Consider the following 20546-nt stretch of genomic DNA (forward strand, 5'->3'; position numbering starts at 1 on the left):
GCTTGGGGAGGAAGCTTCAGACTCTCCAGGAGAGCCAACCCTGCCCTTGCCTCCCCTCCCTGGTGATTCAGGGACGCAGTGCCCTTCCCTGAGGAACTGGTTTAAAGCCCAGCTAAGGCAGGGTGCCTGTTTACTCAGCAAATGGGGCAGGAAGTGCCTGCTGGATACTGCCACAGGCCACTGGCCTCATCAATTATTAACTCTGTATGGGCTAGTCAGGGAGACTGGAAAAAATGGGTGCCAGCTCCACTCCCCTTGTCCTGCTGAGGAGGGGAGACCTGGTGTGCTTCCACCCAGAGGTCACAGACTTGCAAACCTGCCGGGCTGGGCTGTTGTTCTAAGGTACCCACCTTCACAATGACAGAAAACTAGTTGAGTGTGCTTTCAAGGGGACCCTGGTCCCACTTCTTGGCACAGGCAGAAACCAGCTCAAGCTGGAGACTCTGGTTTTGACTAAGGCAAGCTTAAAGACCTGTCGGCTGCCAAGAAGCCAAATCTTAAGTACATCTGCCTCTGACGTCACACACCAGTCCCTCTTCCTAGGATATTCCCTTGGAACTGGCAACCAGACAGTTCATTATTCTTTCCCTCCAGACATAGTGATCTAAAATACATAGAGTCTGTTTTCACTTTATTCTCCTTTTTATGTATTCTCCTGCTCCCAGATTTGGAGACAGAACATGATGTGTGCCCAGCAGTCCAGCTTTGAGCTCTATTTTCTGTTATATTTCCCCCCACCTGGCCCTAGGCTCCTTGCCCAGGTACTGGGATAAGAGAGCAGAACACAAGGACCCACCATTCTTGCCCCTAGCTGTTAAGAGCCATCCTGGGTAGAACGGAAGGAGTTCCAGTGAAAGCTGCTTCAAGGTCGTCTTCCCAACATGCCCATTGCTTTGATCAGATCTGGGTGGTGTGCTGGCCTGAAGTCGGTGGCTGCAATGCCTCCAACTGACTCAGGAGGACAGGAATGTGAGGGCGCTGCTGGGGGTCCACAGTCATCATAGAGGCCAAAAGCTGTCGCAAGGCTGAAGAATGCCTGTGGGGGGTGGAGGGCAGAGGACTGAAGGACACCTAGAGCTGATGAGATTCCAACTTGACTGGCTCTAGGCAACAGTCTACAACGCTTGGTGTCCCTCTTGCTGCTCACCTGGGGCTCTGTGGGATGTTGAGTTCATTCTGCACAGCAAGGGCCACACTGTCACCCTTCTGGAACACCATATCGTAAGGGCCTTCCCCAAACATCATGGCATAAAGCACACAGCCTAGGGACTGAACATAATTTGGTTAGGTCCTGGAAGGGGAAAAATGGTATCCCACTTACTGCTATGATAAAAGGAGACCACGTAAGCTAAAAATATGCCAGCCTCACCCAGAGGAACTGTTAGCAGGAGGCCTCTTCAGGCCCTGCTTAGTTACTGCCTCCAGCAGTTGACCCAGATCAGCCACAGAGATGACACCACTTCCTGAGAACAGTAACAGCGATGGTTCCCAGGGAGGAAGTGGAGAGAGATGGAGACATAGTGTGGTTCTGGGGTTCCATGCAACAGCAACCAAAGGTCTCCTTCTATTCCATAGCAGCTACAGAGCCACACCCTTCTCCACCCAGGTTCCCACCCATATGCTCCTCACCCAGACATCAGTCCGCTCATCGATGACACAGTGGCTCTGCACAGAGAAAAGCTCAGGTGCCCGGTAGGAGATGGTGCACCGCTGGGCCGCCCAGTCCTGGAAAAGTGTCCCCAGAGCGCAAAAGTGGAGCACAAGCCGGATCATGTGACCAAACTGGTACATGCATCAGAATGAGTTGGGGATGGGGAGGAGATGGCCAAAGGAACTTGGAGACTCTCTTACCTGTAGAGCTAGGGCCTGGCGGGAGCCCTCCACCTGGATACACGCTTGATTCATAGAACCCAAGTCCATTAAAACTGGCTGCCCCTCATCACCAAGCAAAATATTGGTGGGCTTCAGGTCCCTGGAGGGAAGTGAAAATGACCCAAGGGCATCCTGGACCGGGAAGCTGGGATCCTAGGGAGCACCATGGGAAGAGAGCAGGGACGCCCCAGTTCTCTTGGGACAGCTCTTCCCACTCGGTGCCAGTAAGCGCATAGGGCCCGCCCACTGACCTGTGCGCATAACCTTTGGCATGAATAGCCTCAAGGCCTCTGCAGATACCCAGCAACAATGGAAGGATTTGGTCTTCAGTCAGGAAGTTGCCTTGGTCCTTCAGCCTTTCTATCTCATTCCACAGTGTACCTCTCTACAACACAAATTGTCCTAGGTTGAGATACTTTTGAAGTCTCTACTACCCGGGACTCCCTTTTATTCTGTGTCAAAGTCTGTCAACTTTTTACCACATACACTGTTGCTGATCATCTGGGGCTTTGTGTGTCGAATTCATATGGGACCCTATGGTTCTCTAAGTCCCAAATTTAAAATGGCCCAAACCAGGACATGTGTTCCCAGCACGTTTATGTTTGACTACCCACAGAGCCCTGGGCAGGGCTGTACAATCCGTTACAATCCCCTCTGGAGCCAGCAGCCTTTCTGACCTTGAAAAAGGGTAGTAGCAGCCAGGCTTCATGCTTAGCACCTCGTTCTTTCAGACAGTAGGCCATGAGGCGAAGGATGTTGGGATGCTGGAAGAGGCGGTGCATGTCCGCCTCTCGCTGGGCCTCCTCCTGGTCCTGCTGCTCATGACACAGGATTCGCTTCAGGGCGTAGAAGTGTCCATCATGTAACCCCTCCACTAGGTCCACATAGCTGAACCCACTGTGGGCCAAAGGGGTCAGTGAAGGACCATGGTCATCTCCCACATGGCCTGGACCCAGAGGAATTCCCTTAGGGAGGGGTGCCTCTCACACGGAGTAGAAGCCCTCCCAGGATGTGGCTCTCATACAGTTTCAAGATTTAGGGTTTGAGCTCCTCGTGAGCAGGGACACAGAAATTACCGAGGTTCTATGGTCAGAGCACAAGATATTCAATTAATATCAAGGAGCAACCAACATTTGTCAAGTGCTTATGAGCCAGGCACTGGGTGACATGTTTTAATAAACATACTATCTCAGTTCTCACAAGTCCCTCAGTGAGACATTATAATCACCTCCATTAAGCAGATGAAGAAACCACAGTTGACTTAAGGTCACACAAGGTGGATCCAGGAGGCCAGGGTCCAGATTCCACTTTCTTGACCTAAGCTAATTCAGCTAAGTCGGGTGAGGAAGAATCTAAGGCTAACACTCTGGCGTTTCTATCATGTGCTGACCATTGTCCTTAAATGACCTGGGACTAGCTAAGTGACTTCCAAACACTCACCCCTCCCCCAGTTTATGGATGAAGAGGTAACGCTTATTGTCAATGATGACAGTTCCCCGGGAGCAGACACACAGTGCGTGGCCCATAACGTCTCAGTCATCCTCTTCAAGGATGGTCTATCTTCCAGGGAGAGTGGGCTCTTCCAGGCGATGGGCTGGGGGCCCCGCGGAGCATGCTGGAATGAAAACAGCAGGTGGAGGGTCAAGAACAATCCTGAGAGCCACTGAGGTACCAACACGGAGAGCTCAGGTCCAGCTCCGGGAACCCAGATTCACGTCTAAAGGAAACAAACCCCGGCGACTCCAGCGCTAAGACGGCTGAGTTCTGGCGCTTCAAAGCGTCAAGCCATGCTGCGTCTTACCAGGCCGCTTCCTTCCCCCCCGGCACACCTTCCGCCAGGTCCCGCTCTCACGCCCGTCGGGCATGGGGTGGCTGGGCAGGAGGTGCGGGACTCGAGCCCACCTCTGGCTGAGCCCACCCTCCGCCGCCCGGGACCGAGCCCAGGGTCTGCAAAGTACAGGCTCCTCACTGACCTGGCTCGGGCCTGAGCAAAGGGCCAGGGACCGGAAGCCGCGGTGACATCATCAGCCCGCGTCGAAGTAACGGCCCGCCGTATCCTAGCAACAAGAAGGCTGCCAGAGGATGTGGGGACCCGGAAGTGAGAGGCGGGGGCCCGGCTAGACCCGGAGGGTGGAATGGTTTCTGTATCGCCCTGAGGGTTCCCACTTGGCCTTCAGGAAGGGTCAAGACGCAGGGACTTGTACCAAAGGGGAGCAAAGCCGGGCTCTGCCCGAGGCCTCTAGGACCTCCGTCCCCCAATGTCGGAGGTAGGAGGCCTCATAGCTCCCCCGCGCGCTGGAGTCCGAAAGTGGCCCACCACAGCCTAACTTGGAGGAGGATCCAGGGAGGGATGGGTGCTGGCCCTTAGATGCCCGGAGGTCTGATCCCAGAACACTTTCAGGCCTCTGGCCTGTGTTCCATTGCCTTAGCTAGGGTCGGAGTACGCCTTTGAACCAGCGTGCCACAGTTTCTACATCTGGTCCTAACAGTCTCCTAGCTGTGTCACCTCCAGGAAGTGATTTAGCCTCTGAGAACCTCACTTTCCCCAGCTGTAAGACAGTAGTAGTACCTAGGGCTAAGTAAGCGTTGTGAATTGTGAGGCCAAGCTGACTAGTTCCAATCCCGGCTCTAGTGAACTAATTGTGCCTTGGGCAGCCACTTATTTCATTCTCCTTGTGTGTAAGATGAGAATGGCCGGGTGGTGGTGGCGCACGCCTTTAATCCCAGCACTAGGGAGGCAGAGCCAGGCGGATCTCTGTGAGTTCGAGGCCAGCCTGGGCTACCAAGTGAGTTCCAGGAAAGGCGCAAAGCTACACAGAGAAACCCTGTCTCAAAAAAACCAAAAAAAAAAAAAAAAAAAAAAAAAGAGAATGATAATTATTTCATGGGTTTTTTTTTCAAGATTAAATGAAATGTCTTTCGTACATTATCTGACACATAGCCTTCAATGTGTGTCCATAAACAGAAATAGTAGTATTTTCTACCCTGATTCGTCACAGCTGTGAAGGCAGGCGAACTGGAAAATTGGATTTCCAAGCTTTGCACTATGTTTTTTCACATCTCTTGCCTAGACAGGCAGATATATTGGAAAGGGGTGCACCTCCAAAAAAAAAAAAGAATGGCCAAACAGACTCCTTGTAACTCAGTTTCCCCTTTCCATAGTTGTGATCACCATGAAGATTTTCTACGTTTTTCACTGTTTCTGAACCTATTTTAGCCCTTGGTTCTGTTGCCACTCATATAGATTTAACTTGATATGTGCCAGATCCTTTGCTAGTCATGAAGATTCAAGTCGCCCTACTAGCCCTCAGAGAGTTCAGTGTAGAAGAGCAGGACACCTTATTAAAATGCAGATTCTGATTCTGTAGGTCGGGGGTAAGACCCGGGATTCTGCATCTCTAACAAGCTCCTAGGTGATGCTGATGAAGCTGATCCGTGAACAGCAAGCACTTTGAGTAGCAAGATGTAGAGGATTTAACAAACTAGTGGCTGGTGGGTGGCTGCAGGCAACAGGGCAAAGTCCGGGTTAACTTGAGGTGGTCCCCGCCCCTTTGCTTGCTGAGGTTCCCTCCCAGGAATCCGACACGTGACGTGACGGGTGGGACAGCCCTCACAGAGCAGAAGAACCCTGTAAGTGCCGTGGCTGTGAAGATGCCTCCCGACCTGCCTTCCCTGCCGCTGAAGCTTGTGATGCTGCTGTTGCTGCTGCTGCCCCTGCTGCTGGCCCAGGTAAGTGAGAGGGTCGAACTGCCGGGCTGGGTGTGGGGAAAGGGAAACAGAACCGGCGGAGGAGAGATGGTCAACCACCGACAGGGTCAGTTCAATCGGTGAAGCACTTGGCAGACACTGACCCTCGCTCCAGCCCTCTGCTGAGCTAGGCTTCTCCCTTGCAGGCAGAGGCTCGCTCCTTCGTCGTGGATCGGCAACATGACAGATTCCTCCTAAACGGGGCCCCGTTCCGCTATATTTCTGGCAGCCTGCACTACTTTCGTGTCCCGCCGGTACTTTGGGCCGACCGGCTTCTCAAGATGCAAATGAGCGGCCTCAACGCTGTACAGTTGTAAGAAGTGCTCTGGAGAGCTTGGTGGAAGCGACGTTTACTCTTCTTCCTTAGAACGGGGAACAGGAAAACAAGACTGGGTTTGAAAAGGGTTGGAGCTCCATCAGGCAAGGGTGGGAAAGGGTGGCCCAGAACCTCCTTCCAGCTGCTTCTCTCTCTCTGCAAGTCCTGAGTCCCCTAGTTCCCTCTGAGACCTGTTAACATCTTCCTTTCTCAGTTACGTGCCCTGGAACTACCATGAGCCAGAGCCTGGGGTCTATAACTTTAACGGCAGCCGGGATCTCATTGCTTTTTTGAATGAGGCAGCTAGAGCGAACCTGTTGGTCATACTGAGACCAGGACCTTACATCTGTGCAGAGTGGGAGATGGTGAGTGAGTTGGAGAAGGGCAGGACTGAAGGCGAAGTTCTTGCAGGGTTTCAAATACTACTATCTGCCCATTTTCAGCACTTACACTCAACTCCCTCCTTTCTTACCTCCCCCACTGCACCCCAAAACAAAACTATCTGTAGCTCACAAGGTAGCTTATCCTGTAATCCCAGCACTTAGGAGGCTGAGACAGGAAGACTGCTGTTTGAGTTTGAGGCTAGCCTAGGCTTCAGTGAACCCCTGTCTCAAAACAAAACAAAAATCCTGTATGCTTATGTGTTGCTTTATGTTTTTCTCAAGGGCGGTCTCCCATCTTGGCTGCTTCGAAAACCTAATATTCATCTGAGATCCTCAGATCCAGGTGAGTTGAGACAAAAGATCTGAGTGCCTGAACAAGAGACAATCCTTCACTTGGAGGTCATACATTTATTCGTTCCTTCATGTCTAGCAGAGTGCTAGAAACTGGGAACTGAGAGACCTAGTCCCTGGGCAAAATAAAACTTTTAATATTGTGTGGTGCATAGCAGGCATGTGATATACACCTACAATCCCATCACTTACAAGATAGAGACAGGAGGATCAGGAGTTCAAGATCATCCTCTACAGGCTCAGTCTGTTCCTCCATTTCCCTTTCCTCTAAGTGCTAGACTATCCCAGGATGAAGTCCTTGGATATATCTCTCTTCTAATTTCATTCTTTAGGTAATCCCTAGGATAGGTAATCCCATCCATTTGTGTGATAGAATTAACCTGAGAAGTATCTAATGACTCCCAAATGTGCCCTTCTCTCCTAGGACCTTTCCCATGACTTCTCTACACACACTAAACCCCTGTGTTGCTTCTCTAGGTAGACAAATAAAAGGTCAGGGATAGAGCTGAAACTAAGCTTCTGGTATGGGCTTTTCAAACCAGCTACTTATTTGTCTGTAGAATCTCCCCATCTCAGCCAGTGGCACTCCATCTTCCACCCCAGCACTCTACACACTGTGGTGTAACCCTTCACACCTCTCCTGCATTCACACTCTTTCCTGTCACCCTGCATTCAGTCCATCAGAAAAATCTTGTCAGTATGACTCTCAACAACATTGAATCTCATTATTTCCGGTCACTTCCGCGGCCACTGGCTGGCCCCAGCCTCCCCTCGCTGGCATCTTAATTGCATCCTCGTTGCTCTTCCTGGTTTATTCTCCCTCCCATGTAGTCTGTTCTTAGTATCGCAGCCAGTGAACTTCTGTGGAAATGGTGGAAACATACATCTCAAGTCCTATCATAGTGCTACTTAAACCTCCCTAACACGCGCTTCTCTTATTCAGAATATGGACCAGTCTCCTGGGCCCTAGGCCTGTCACCCTGGTACCTGCCCCGCTGCCTTGTTCACTTGCCCCAAACACACTGCTCTCATTGCTATTCTCCACACGTACCAGCCTTTGCATGTGGTGTTCGCTCAGCACCTCGGCAGCAATCACCTTCTAAATTGTGAGCATCGTGTACTGAACTATCATAGGCCTCCTTTCCTGCCTTGTAGTTTCTCATGTGTTCATCTTTCTCCACTCCTAGAAAGAGAATCCATAAGCCAGAGACTTTTTTTCTGTTTTCTTCCCTTCTATATACCCAGAACAGTGCTTGAAGCATAGTCAGCACCCATAAATATTTGTTCAATGAATAAATGTAGTTTCATATGCGCTTGGATGGACCTCCTTTATGTAAAACATAAAAAGAAAAATAATTAGGGGCTGGAGAGATGGTTCAGCAGTTAAGAGCATTGGCAGCACTTCCAGAGGTCCTGAGTTCAATTCCCAGAAACCACATGGTGGCTCACAGCCAATTATAATGGGTTCCCATGCCCTCTTCTGGCATGCACATGTACATGTAAATACAGTACCATATACAAAAAAAGAAAGAAAAATAATTAAATGATTTAAGATTTTTAAAGAATGGGCTGGGCATGGCAGCACATGTCTCTAATCCAGCACATGTCTTTAATCCCAGCACTTTGGTGGCAGAGGCAGGCAGGTCTCTGTGAGCTCAAGGCCAGCCTGGTCTGCAGAGGAAGTTCGAGGCCAGTCAGGGCTACTTTGTGAGACCTTTTTTCAAACAAAAAAGAATTCAAAAATAGTCCTTATGAGGTGGGTCAACAGATAAAGGTACTTGTCACTTCCAACCCTGCCAGCCTGAGTTTGAGTCCCTTGGACTGGTGTGGTGAAGGGAGAGAACCAACTCCTGCAAGTTGTCCTTTGACCTCAACAAGCATGCTGTGACTTGTGCACACACACACGCACACGCGCACACGCACACACACACACACACACACACACACACACACGCACAATGAACGTTAGTAAAAACTTCTTTTAAGCCAGGCCGTGGTGGTGCCAGTGCTCAGGAGGCAGAAGCAGGCAGATCTCTGTGAGTTCGAGGCCATTCTGATTTATATAGTGAATTTCAAGACAGTCCGTGCTACATAGGAAGACCCTGTTTAAAAAAAAAACAAAAAACATTAAGGAAGGCATAAGTAAAGATGTCTGTCACCAGGCCTGATGACCAGAGTTTGATACTTGGGACCCACGTGGTGGAAGGAGAAAACTGACGCCTGAAGGTTGACTTTCACTCATACGTCACCACAGCACATACATTTATTCTCACACACACACACACACACACACACACACACACACACACTCACTCACATCAGTGTTACTCTCAACAACATTGAGTTTAACTACTTCTGGTTACCCCTACCGCTATCTGCTTGTCCAAAGCACCTGTCCAAACCAGCTGTCATAATAGCATATATATGTATATAATATATATATATAATATATATACAAATAAATAAATAAATAAATGCAATTTTAAAATACGAGCATAAAGAATGGAGGCATAAATTAACACCAACTAGAGAAAGGGGGATGGGAGAAAAAGTGTCAGGAAGAAGAAATAACATGCATGAAGGCATTGAGGGGAAATCATAAAAGTAATAAATAAGAGTTGAGAATTTAAGGCATGCAATCACATGGAGTGTTCATTAAATAAGAGTCCATCCAAGTCAAACACTACTTTTCTGTGAAATTTCACAGCACTCTTAGGTGTAAGTTGACTACATAATAGCTCCATGTTATGTGGTTAGCCTTTTTTCTTACATGGAGTCTTAGGAAACAGTTTAGTTTCCTGCACTCCTAGAGTTTCCTCTGAGAGTCACTGCTGCTGAGACTGGAGAGGGGGCTCAGCACATCAGAGTACTGACATCTGGAGAAGCCAGGTTTGATTTCCAGCACCCATGTGGTGTGGTTCATAACCATCTGTAACACTCCAGTTCCAGAGGATCCGATGCCCTCTTCTGGCCTCCTCTGCAGTTACCAAGGCACATGGTACAAAGACATAACATGCAGGCAAAACATTCATACATATAAAAAGAGAAATAAAAATAATAAAATTCAGAAAGAGTCACTGCTCTCTAGATTTAGTTGGGAGCCAGGGAAAGGAGGCTACAGCCTAGAGTGTGGCACTGAGGAGACTATCCAGAATGCTGGGGAGGGGGGCTGTGAAGGCAGTGACCCCTAATGAGCAGAGCACACTGCTCCTTCCTTTAGACTTCCTTGCTGCTGTGGACTCTTGGTTCCAGGTCTTGCTGCCCAAGATATATCCATTTCTCTACCACAATGGGGGCAACATCATTAGCATTCAGGTATGAATGGGAAGTGGGCTGGGCAAGAGAAGTCGGTCCAGGTGTCCTTGACCTCCCTTGCCTCACGGCAGGACCCTCTTTACTTTTCCCTGGTAGGTGGAGAATGAGTACGGCAGCTACAAGGCCTGTGACTTCAAGTACATGAGACACTTGGCTGGCCTCTTCCGGGCATTGCTAGGAGACGAGATCTTGCTCTTCACCACAGACGGGCCTCAAGGACTCAGATGTGGTTCCCTCCCAGGACTCTATACCACTATAGATTTTGGCCCAGGTCTCCTAAACAAGGGTTGGGAGTGGAGTCTGGGCACCTCCTCTGTGATATGTGTTCTTTACCCTTGTTTCTTTTTGCAGCTGATAACATGACCAAACTCTTTGCCCTGCTTCGGAGTTATGAACCCCATGGGCCATTGGTGAGGGGCTATCAGGAAGGGGAATAAAAAAAAAAAAAATCTGGCTGGAATGGGGCCAGCTTTATTCCCACCTCACCATGACTTCTTTCACTTCTCTCTCTAGGTGAACTCTGAGTACTATACAGGCTGGCTGGATTACTGGGGCCAGAATCACTCCACCCGGTCCAGTATATCTATAGCCCAAGGACTAGAAAAAATGCTCGAGTTGGGAGCCAGTGTGAACATGTAACTGAGGACACACTTATGTTCCTGGGGGTTGGAGTTTAAAGTTCAGATTCCATAGGTCCGATTTTACCCTTTCTCCCACCTACCCCCACTTTAGGTACATGTTCCATGGAGGGACTAACTTTGGATACTGGAATGGTGAGTGCCGTCCCTGTGGTGGAAGCAGGGAGGTAATAAGGAATTAAAATCTTGGACTGCACAGATTAGGATGTCTAGAAGCTGTGTATGGCTACCACTGTCCCCCCTAATCGCAAGATTTTCTGCACAAAGCTCTTTGCTTAGTGCTTATCACTTAAGACGATGTTGAATTAATTAAATTACTTTAACCCAGGTGCTGACGAGAAGGGACACTTTCTTCCAATTACTACCAGCTACGACTATGATGCACCCATATCTGAAGCAGGGGATCCCACACCCAAGCTTTTTGCACTTCGGAATGTCATCAGCAAGGTGCCCTTTTATTAATTGGGAAGAAGGGAGAGTTTCCATATTGTTAAGAACCCTACAAACTAGTGGTGCTTGTCTGGGTAACAGAGCCCTCTTAGCATTTCATCAAGTATTTCCCACTCACATAGGACCATCTGGGGAGCTATACACATGTGAAAAATTATAGGGTCTTCATGGCTTCCTGCAGCCCATCCCTGGGTTCCAGGTCAAGAACCTTCTTTTAGGGCCTTGGATTATTTTGCTTTTCCTATGACTACTGAGAGAATTTGGGCTCAGTTCCAGGAAATTCCCTTGGGACCTTTACCTCCCCCCAGCCCCAAGATGAAGCTTGGACCTCTGACTTTGAGTCTGGTAAGTTTCTCCTCCTCTTTCCTGATCTTATACCAATGTTTTCTGAATCATTCACCCTGAGCAGCCCTCAATTCAGACACTTAGCAGTTTGGTTGCTCTTTGTCCTCACAGGATGGGAATTTGCTGTCTTTCTTAGACTTTCTCTGCCCCCACGGCCCCATCCGTTCAGTTTTGCCATTGACCTTTGAGGCTGTCAAGCAGGTAAGGTATAAACTCACATCTGATGGGAGTGGCAGACTCCTTCAACAGCTACAGCCACAAGTTCCTCTAGCCACTAATGTTCCCACAGTGTCCGTCCTTATCACCAGCTCATCTTAAGTAACCCATTCTTCTGTATCTAGGATCACGGCTTTATGCTGTACCGGACCTATCTGACTCACACTATTTTTAAACCAACACTATTCTGGGTGCCAAATAATGGAATTCATGACCGTGCCTATGTGATGGTGGATGGGGTAAGAACCTAATTCCCAACCAATTTATAATCTCAGTTTCTTTCCTTACCCCCAAACCCTATAGCTTTACAGTTTCCCCATCTCTAACCCTTTTCCACCTGTTTGCCCACATGGATAGAGGTTCAGGTTATAAACTGGGATGAGGGAGAACGTGATTAAGGATAGTTTTTTAACCAGGGATGTGGTGGGGCATACCTGCCTGCATTCCCAGCACTCAGTAGGCTGCAGCAGGGGAGTCACAGCATGGGCTATTCAGTGCGTTTTGGCAGCGTATGGACTACATAGAGACCCTGTCTCGAGAAAGCGGAGTACCAGAAGAATGGTAGATAACCAACAAGATGATCCCATTCTCTTCCAAATAAAGTCTTCTAATGTGATTCACTGTGTAGGGGCCAAGAACTGAGTACTGGGTGTTTGCTTTACTAGAACTTGTCTCTTATCCATAGGAACTGATGGGTGTTCTGGAGCGGAATTTGAAAAATGAACTATATTTGACTGGGAAAGTAGGGGCCAAGCTGGATATTTTGCTAGAGAACATGGGGAGGCTCAGTTTTGGGTCTAACCACAGTGACTTCAAGGTAAGCTGGTTTTGCCTATTCTTCCCCAGGACTGACCACCTCTCTTGGAGAACAGGGCCTAATGGAAGAACTCCGTCCCTAGGCTTAGGCAGAGGAATAGTGCTTAAATACAGGGACATGGCCAGTTACATTCCAGAGCTTGATTAGGGATAGTGTGGGCCTTTGTGTGGATGCAATGAATGGCTTCTCATTTGCTTCCCCACAGGGCCTGTTAGAACCACCGCTTCTGGGGCAGACAATCCTCACCGAGTGGATGATGTTCCCTCTCAAAGTTGATAAGCTTGTCAGGTGGTGGTTCCCCATGCAGCTGATGAAGAGAGCTCAGCCTCCGCCAGCCTCAGGCCCTGCCTTCTATTCCACCACATTTACAGTGTTAGGCAGACTTGGGGACACATTTCTGTATCTGCCCGGATGGACGAAGGTATTGCTAACGGTGGTAGCTGAAGTGTGGGGGGCACATGACAAGAAAAACAAACTGGGAATAGAAATTACTCATCGGATTAGAGCCTGAAAGGGGACAGTTCTAGCCCATGGAGAGCTGACCCTTTGTTTTTCCACTCCATCCCCTCCCCCAGGGCCAAGTATGGATCAATGGGTTTAACTTGGGCCGGTACTGGACAAATCGGGGTCCACAACAGACCCTATACGTGCCAAGACTTCTGCTGTTTGGTAGATCCATCAACAAAATCACACTGCTGGAGCTAGAAAACGTGCCTCAGGAGCCCCAAATCCAATTTCTGGATACACATATCCTCAATAGCACTCTGCACTGGGGATATGCCTATTTTCTCCCAGAAACACAAGGTTCATATGAACCAATGGAGTTAAGTGGGCACTGAAAGAAAGAAGACCCTTGAATCTGGGCACAGGGCAGGAGCCTTTGGTGCTGGCCACAGTGACCATAAAGAATCAAAGGCTACAATCCCTCTGAATGTAAGTACAGATACAGTTTTCTTGCCAAACTTTATTGTGATTAAAATTCCAAAGACAGTACTGGCTCCACACGCCTCTGTGGCCCTGTCTTTGCCCTTGTTCCTGAGTGTCCTTCACCCCCATCTTCCACATAATCTCGAGCTTCATGAGGAGGAAGAGAAACTAGGTCTGAATGTATCCTCTCAGGGCCTAGAGTTGGCCCCAGGTGGTATAAGAAATCAGGAAGAAGGCCTCCCTGCCTGACTTCGATGGTCTCGGAGGCAACGTGTGGAGCAGAAAGAGAAGTCGAGGTAGTGAAAGGGAGTGAGGCCTTGGAGGGACACGCCACAACTCCAACAGCGTCTAAACAAAAGGGAGAAAAATGACTGCAGATACCCCACAAACTTCCCACCTCAGCTTTGCCCAGCCCTTAAAGACCGCAGAGAACCTCAAATCCCCTCCGCGAGCCTTCTCAACACCACGAAGGCACTCATTCCTCGTCCCCCGAGTGACCCCTACGACACAGGAGCCCACCCTTTCATTCCCTGGCCCCCGTACCCAGCACTGACAACCGCAGAGTCAGGAACTGGAGGGTTAGGGGCTCCCAACTGGGCAGCGAGTCGGCGTTCGGCAGCCAGAGCTCTCTGGAAACCAGAATCGATGTTAAAGAAGAGTCCGCAGGGGTGAGGAGCACACGCAGGAGGTGACAGCTCACTCCGGGGAGGGGAGGTATGGCCTCACCTTCTCTCGGTCACTGAGGGCAGCAAATCGCCGCTGCTCTTCCTGCTCCTGCTCTTCCTGCTCCCTCTGCTTCTGCTGCCGCTGCTCCCGCTGCCGGCGGGCCACCTTCTGCTCCTTCTTCCTTGCAGCCTGGCGGGCCTCCATTTCTTGAGTCAGTGGCCCTGGCACCTGGAGGATTTCCCAAAGATACTGTAAAACTGTAAGGACCCAGTGAGGATCCGATGCCCTCCCACTCTGTCGCTCCTTTTCCAGCTCACCCGAGCCTTGTTGTAATCATAGGCATCAAGATTCTTCTCCATGAACCTTCGGAATTCATTCCGTGTGGATCTGTCAGCTGCTACGGTATAAGGTGGCCGAGCCCTAGAGTCCCTAAGGACAAAAACCCAAAACCGAGTTCAACTTGCCTCCTGCTTTTCCTGACATCACCCAAGGAAACAGTATCAAGTGCCAACAGGAGCTCCCATCACATTATGCTCTTAATCCTAAACCAGCTCAGGATGGAGATATACTTACTGCACAGTGGGGTCAGCACCTGCCTCCAACAGAAGACGGACTACTAAGCCTCTTCCAGCTGCGGCTGCTGCATGCAGGAGAGTAAAGCCACCAGAGCCCAAAGGGGCATTGAGTAGGGACCTAACTCCAGGGTCGACAGGCCCAGTAGCTAGCTGGAGCTTTAGCACCTCAACTTCCCCAGCTCGGCAAGCAGACAGAAGCATGTCCCAGAGCTCTGGCTGATCAGGGCCTTTGGCTGTAACCACTTGGTCTGCCTGTGAGAGGGGCTCATCTTGAGACTGCTGAAGAAGAGTCACGTGTGTCCCACGCTGCTGGTCTTGACTTCTCTCCTTCTTCTTTTTCCTCCTCCTCCGCTTGGGCAACACCTCAAATTCACGAAGATCCAGGGTCCCCAGTGTCAGTTCTACTAGCTCCAACTCTACTTGGGAGCCATCTTCTTCCTGAGACTCTGAACCTGGGGAAAACAGGATGTTAGATCTATCTACAGAACAGGGAGAGGGTGGGAGGATGTGGGCGTCCTCAGATGGGTTTACATTTATAAAAAGATACTCAGATCATCCTGAAATGAAGTGGTTTTGTTCTGTCCCTGGACTCTCCCGGTGAACAGCATTAGGACAGTACAAAGTAGAAGAAAGCACCATCGTGGTGGTGCACGACTTAGTCCTAGCACTTGGGAGGCAGAGCCAGGCGGATCTCTGTGAGTTTGAGGCCAGCCTGGTCTACAGAGTGAGATCCAGGACAGGCACCAAAACTACACAGAGAAACCCTGTTTCGAAAAACCAAAAAAAGAAAAAGAAAAGAAAAAACAATAGAGGAAAGCAACCCTTAGCCCAAAGCACAGCATCTAATCACTCAAACAACACATTCCCTCCATGCTAAGTACCAGGAATCAATCTATGAGCAGTAATAAGATTTGGCAAGGTCACTAAACATGTCTTAGTGCATGCCTATATATAATCCCAGCATTTGGAGACTGGAGGCAGAAGGACAGTGAGTTCATGATCAGCCTGGGCTACATAGAGAGCTCCAGGCCAGCCTGGGCTAGACAACAAATACCCTGCCTCAATAAGGAAGCAGCTTGGTGTGGTGGCTCAGGAGTGTAATCTAGCATTTGGGAGGCTGAGGCAGAAAGATCGCCATGATTTCAAGGCCAATGTGGACAACACAGTGAGTTCTAGACCAGTCTGGGCTAAAGTGAGACTGTCTCAAAACATACCTTAATTTTATAAACAGATGCTGGCAGGGATGAGTGGATGGGTGTGGGTATGGTTGAGGGCTCACCTATCAACTGGTAGATGGGTCAGTTATGAGAATTGGCCACTGCATTTCCAAAGCAGACATGTAGATATATTTGAAAATTGCCAGATGGTGCTCAAACCTTGTTTGAGTGATTCTTCATCCTGCCCAAGTGCCTTATTTCCATCACTGGGGACCTTTGTTTTTTCTTTATCAGTAGCCTTTTTCCTCTCCTCTCTCACTGGCTTCCACTGTTTCTCAGGTGAATGAAATCTGACCATTTCTCGAGGGTCTTCATCTGCCACGAAACAAAAAAGTCTTTCTCAAACCTAAGTGTGGAGAAGCCAGCCCAGATCAACTGGGCTGCAGTCCACAGACTAGAAAACCCCACGGTATACATAAAAGTCTGTGTATGAGGTCCCACGGCCTAGAATAGCTCACCGTACACCTGCAAGGTTGTTAGCTTATGAAGCACACGCTGAAGCTCTCCAAAGGTGGGTCTTCGGGTGGTGAGGGGGATATCCCAAAGTCGGGAATCATCCTTTTGCAAGGGTGCCCCCTGGCCTCCAAAGAACAAGGACCGGCCAGAGCGTGGGGCACGTAGCAGTATTATTTCTGCCTCCCCCAGTGCTTTAGCCCAGGTTGGCCCTGCTAGCAGGTCACGAACATCCTAAAGAGAGTAACTCCACTTAGCATGTTTCACTTACTTTTTTTTAAAATCTCCAAACAAAACAATGGCCCTCTGGTCATATGCAGGGAGTGGCAGCTAGAAAGGGAGAAAGAATGAGAGAATATCCCTGGAGATCCCTATTCTATTGTCTACCCAGAAAACTACAAAGCCTGAGAGATCACAGGACTATCACAGGGTCTGTGAGGCCTAACTCACCTTATACAGCATGGCTTCATTGTAACGCCTCAAGTTGGCTCCAGCAGAACGTGACGGCCTACCCTGGGCATCCTGAAGCCCCTGGGCTGTGCCCCTCTTGGCCCGCACGGTGTAACGGTGAAAGGTTTTGTGTGTTACCACTTCTCTTCTGTAGATGGCACACACTCAGTACTCGAGACCAACTGGTGCTCCCAGGTTAACGGGGTCCATCCTTAAGCCCCATGCAGCACCCTCTCACCCTTGAAAAATGGCACCAGCAAAATGCCCAGCTGCAGCCATGAGCACCACGTAGTACCTGGGACCTCCACTTTGCAGGCTCTGTAGCAGCAACTCCGCTTTTTCTGGGGGAATCTATATGATGGATGCAACAGAAACATTCCACATGATGCATGCATTGAGAACAAGAAACCATGTGTTACACTTGCATTATCTCATTAATTATAACCACCCTCGCCTCATTTCCATTCCACAAGGAAGGATATTCGAGGTTCAGAGAGGTAGAGATAGAAGATAGAAGTGGTAGAATCAAAATTTAGACTTATCCCTTTACAGTCGACCCTTTCAAGATTCTGGCCAGTTTCAATTCAGCTTATGCTGTTAGGTATGATAGCCTAACCCAAAAGGAAGGGAGGAAATGAGACATGCATTGGCTAAGAAAATCCAGGCTGAGTATATATATATATATATATATATAAAAGCTGGGATTGATCACACAACCTGTACTGTTACTTGCCTGGTGAGGGCCTAGGACACAGCGATAGGCATAAAGAAACTGGCCTTGGGCATTTTTGAAAAGGACCCGATGTGGGTAGAATCCTCGGGGTCGGTTAGGTTTTTCAACCTCAGCCCTCCCCTCATCCAGCGTCAGCAAGTCCTCCTCGCTAGAGGAATCTGAGTCTTCTGATCCCGAGATGCTGGAAAGATCTCCTGTGACAAATATGGGACAGGCAAGTTTGACACGCCACCTTTGACCTTTCTTCAAACCCCACTGTGTCTTTTCCACCCTACCCCTGCTCCCATACAGGCTTCCCCATACCAAGCATTAACCTGTGGAGCTCTGCTTTTCAAAGTCCGAAGCAGACAAGGGAGGCTTGTTCTTGAGACGCTGTTTTAGGTTAAAGCGATGCCAATCAAGTTTATAATGCTCTCTCTGGTGTGAAGGGAAAGGGAGGCAGAGTGGGACTACATTCTACCTTGGCCTTATCCAGGAAGCAAAGCTAGTCACAGAACTCTAGGGATCAGGCAGCACCAAGTGCATTAGACAAAGTATGGATCTTTATTAACTTAAGTACCTCATCCCACCCACCGTGACACTTCTGCTGCTAATAGCTAGCCCTATACCCTGCCCTTTTACCTGTTCCTGGTGGTTCTGGAAGATCTGGTCACAGGCTGAACAAAATAATTTCTCTGAAATATCCAGAGAACATGGGGATACTTTTCTTCCTGACAGTGTGCTCTCTCCTGAATAGAAGAAAAGGGTAATTCAAAGTAGAAAGTAAACTTACAGTACCTAGAACTATATCAAATACTTATTAAAAGGATAATATAGAAGAAAAAGATGGCATGACCTTGCCTTCCAAGAATTTACAATCTGGCAATCATGAAATAAATGATACGGTAACTGTTCTGTACAGTAAATATAATTTTGAAAAGATACAGGTAAAATTAACAAATATTACAATCTAATTATCTAAATGGATTGTCTGCGAGTATGAGGCCAGCCTGGTCTACAAAGTGAGTTCCAGGACAGGCTCCAAAACTACACAGAGAAACCCTTTCTCAAAAAACAAAACAAAAAACCAACCAACCAAACAAATCTTTTTGGTGTTGGGGCTTTAAGGCCTCACACACCCTAAGCATATTCTGTTCCACTGAGTTGCACCCCACTCCCCTTTTCTCCCCATTAAGTGCTATTAAGTGCTACCTAACACACCTGAAGAACCCTAGAGCAAGGGTAAATTATCAAAACTCAGTCATTTTTCATCAATCAGGAAAACGCTTCCTGAATCAATGTTTCCACAATCTTAGATACACAGTAAAAGTTAACTCTGGAAGAACACCTGTCGCTCTACCTCAAACTTCACTGAAGCCGGACATGGCAGTGTACTCAGGAAGCAGAGGCAGAAAGATCTCAATGAGTTAGGGGTCAGCCTGTTCTACATAGTGAGCTCCAGGCCATCCAAGGCTATGTAGTAAGACCCTGTCTGAAAACCAAACCAAAAACAAAACAAACGAACGACAAGAACAAAAAAAAAACTACACTGACATGGGCAATGGGCAACCCCTTACACCCCTTGCCCCCAATAGTGAACTTGTGGATGTACACAGTGGTCTCTCTGAGGATGAGCAGGCACACCCCCAGGAAAACAAGTCCAGGGAGACTCAATCTTAATACCTAAGCAAAACCTTACTTCAAGGTGTCTTAAAAGTAACTGGACTTCAGCTCCCTCCCTAGCAGGCCCTAAAATAATACTTCCGCAGTACTGGGGGGTAGAACCCAGGTCTACTATTGAGCTACATTCTCTAGCACTTAAAACATTTTTTTTTCTTCTGTGTTGTTCCCCCCCACACAAGGTCTCACTATGGTGCAGGTTGTTCTTGAACCCCTACTTCTCCTTCTTGCCTCAGTTTCCTAAGTGCTGAGATTACAGGTGTGTGCCACGACTCCCAGATTAAAATTACTTTTAACTACATAAAACCAGTTCCTAGATGCCAATTTATATCTTACAGTTCCAGTTCCAGCGGACAGACAACCTAAGAAAAGTGCAAGAAAACACAGCCAAAGACTAACGTATAAAATCAGTAAATTGGTCTGTATTTAGCACAAGGGAATAGATCTGACTAGAGTCCACATCAATTTGAAATAGACCTAGGAACCGTGTTTTTAAAATCAGTGGTATTAACGTGATGAGTAATAAAAACCAGAGACTTATTTGGCGACAATTCATGGGCCAGCGCTGTAAACCACCCAAGGTTGAAAGATACTGGGGGGTGGGGGTGGGGGTGGAGAATGTGTCCAACAGAAAGAATCAGTGTGGAGTCCTAAGCTGGGAAATGACAGTGTGAAAGTCTTCCGTGTTAACAAAGTCCAAGGAACCCTGTGACGTTCCTCATAGGTCCACCCCAAAGCATCCCGGATACCTGGACAGGGAGTATGCGACGCCCCGGCCAGAGCCTCCGCGGGTGTTTGGTTCACCAGGCTCAGGCCCCGAACGAGTGGAGCTTCCGCGCTGAGGTCCAACAGGGAGACCGAGGCAGGAGCCAGGGCTGCACCTGGAGCCGGCGACATGGCTGAAGCAGAGTAACTCAGAAGCAGCTCCTGGAGCAGAAACGCAGGGGAGACAGAGCCCTCCAGGACGAGATTCTACTGCCGTGTCTCCAGGAGGCCCGGCCTGGCCATCCCCACGCAGAAAGGCCCCTCGGCCCTCACCTGCTCCCACGAATCAGTTCTGCGGTAAATACGTGAGGGTCTTACAGAAGTGAAATGAAGAGCACCCAGACCCAAATCGTGTCCAGCAGTTACCAGTCGGAGGCTAGTAACCTGATCGACTAGCGCCGACACCGACTGAACCTCGTCCCTCGTCCCCGTCCTTAGAAGCCGCCACTAATGACCCGAGAGGCGAGCCGCACGCACGCCTACCGTTCGAAAGCTGGATTTCTGCAACACCACAATCTGGAGGCTACGGAGCGGCGAAAGGGACACACCGAGGCGCCGGTAGCCCAGCCCTGCACCACGTAGAGCTCACTATTGGTCCTCTGCTCTACAAGACCCGCCTCCAACCTTTCGCCCTGCCCCCTGGGCCAAGAA

The 20546-nt window shown here is 49.0% G+C and overlaps 3 protein-coding genes across 6 annotated transcripts; 1 reads left to right on the forward strand and 2 right to left on the reverse strand.

The window, feature by feature from the left end:
- Positions 1 to 614: 614 nt before the first annotated feature.
- Positions 615 to 3944, reverse strand: Stk16 (serine/threonine kinase 16). 2 transcript variants are annotated; one of them, XM_059278882.1, is made up of 8 exons: positions 3846 to 3944; positions 3313 to 3487; positions 2550 to 2769; positions 2124 to 2257; positions 1852 to 1972; positions 1630 to 1725; positions 1148 to 1269; positions 615 to 1036 (listed from the first exon to the last, which is right to left on the reverse strand). In XM_059278882.1, the coding sequence occupies exons 2-8, from the start codon at positions 3396 to 3398 to the stop codon at positions 898 to 900; spliced, it is 918 nt and encodes a 305-aa protein (XP_059134865.1). In that variant the 5' UTR covers positions 3399 to 3487; positions 3846 to 3944; the 3' UTR covers positions 615 to 897. The 2 variants fall into 2 exon arrangements, with proteins under 2 accessions (XP_059134865.1, XP_059134866.1); XM_059278883.1 differs by lacking the exon at positions 3846 to 3944 and adding an exon at positions 3674 to 3839.
- Glb1l (galactosidase beta 1 like) lies at positions 3943 to 15181 on the forward strand. 3 transcript variants are annotated; one of them, XM_059278875.1, is made up of 17 exons: positions 3943 to 4139; positions 5436 to 5601; positions 5766 to 5932; positions 6150 to 6300; positions 6601 to 6661; positions 9890 to 9984; positions 10081 to 10255; positions 10336 to 10394; positions 10498 to 10619; positions 10717 to 10757; positions 10951 to 11069; positions 11343 to 11417; positions 11529 to 11618; positions 11759 to 11872; positions 12319 to 12450; positions 12656 to 12871; positions 13026 to 15181. In XM_059278875.1, exons 2-17 carry the CDS (start codon positions 5524 to 5526, stop codon positions 13287 to 13289), a joined length of 1959 nt encoding a protein of 652 aa, XP_059134858.1. In that variant the 5' UTR covers positions 3943 to 4139; positions 5436 to 5523; the 3' UTR covers positions 13290 to 15181. The 3 variants fall into 3 exon arrangements, with proteins under 3 accessions (XP_059134858.1, XP_059134859.1, XP_059134860.1); XM_059278876.1 differs by having other exon boundaries at positions 5448 to 5601; XM_059278877.1 differs by having other exon boundaries at positions 5480 to 5601.
- Positions 13383 to 20330, reverse strand: Ankzf1 (ankyrin repeat and zinc finger peptidyl tRNA hydrolase 1). Its single transcript, XM_059278885.1, has 14 exons — positions 20169 to 20330; positions 19880 to 20057; positions 18093 to 18199; positions 17786 to 17888; positions 17472 to 17665; positions 16977 to 17089; positions 16739 to 16886; positions 16294 to 16522; positions 15995 to 16150; positions 14617 to 15070; positions 14361 to 14472; positions 14104 to 14271; positions 13921 to 14006; positions 13383 to 13725 (listed from the first exon to the last, which is right to left on the reverse strand). The coding sequence occupies exons 2-14, from the start codon at positions 20025 to 20027 to the stop codon at positions 13602 to 13604; spliced, it is 2142 nt and encodes a 713-aa protein (XP_059134868.1). The 5' UTR covers positions 20028 to 20057; positions 20169 to 20330; the 3' UTR covers positions 13383 to 13601.
- Positions 20331 to 20546: the final 216 nt, after the last annotated feature.

The sequence above is a fragment of the Peromyscus eremicus genome, chromosome 13 (genome assembly GCF_949786415.1).
Source record: "Peromyscus eremicus chromosome 13, PerEre_H2_v1, whole genome shotgun sequence".
Lineage (NCBI taxonomy): Eukaryota > Metazoa > Chordata > Mammalia > Rodentia > Cricetidae > Peromyscus > Peromyscus eremicus.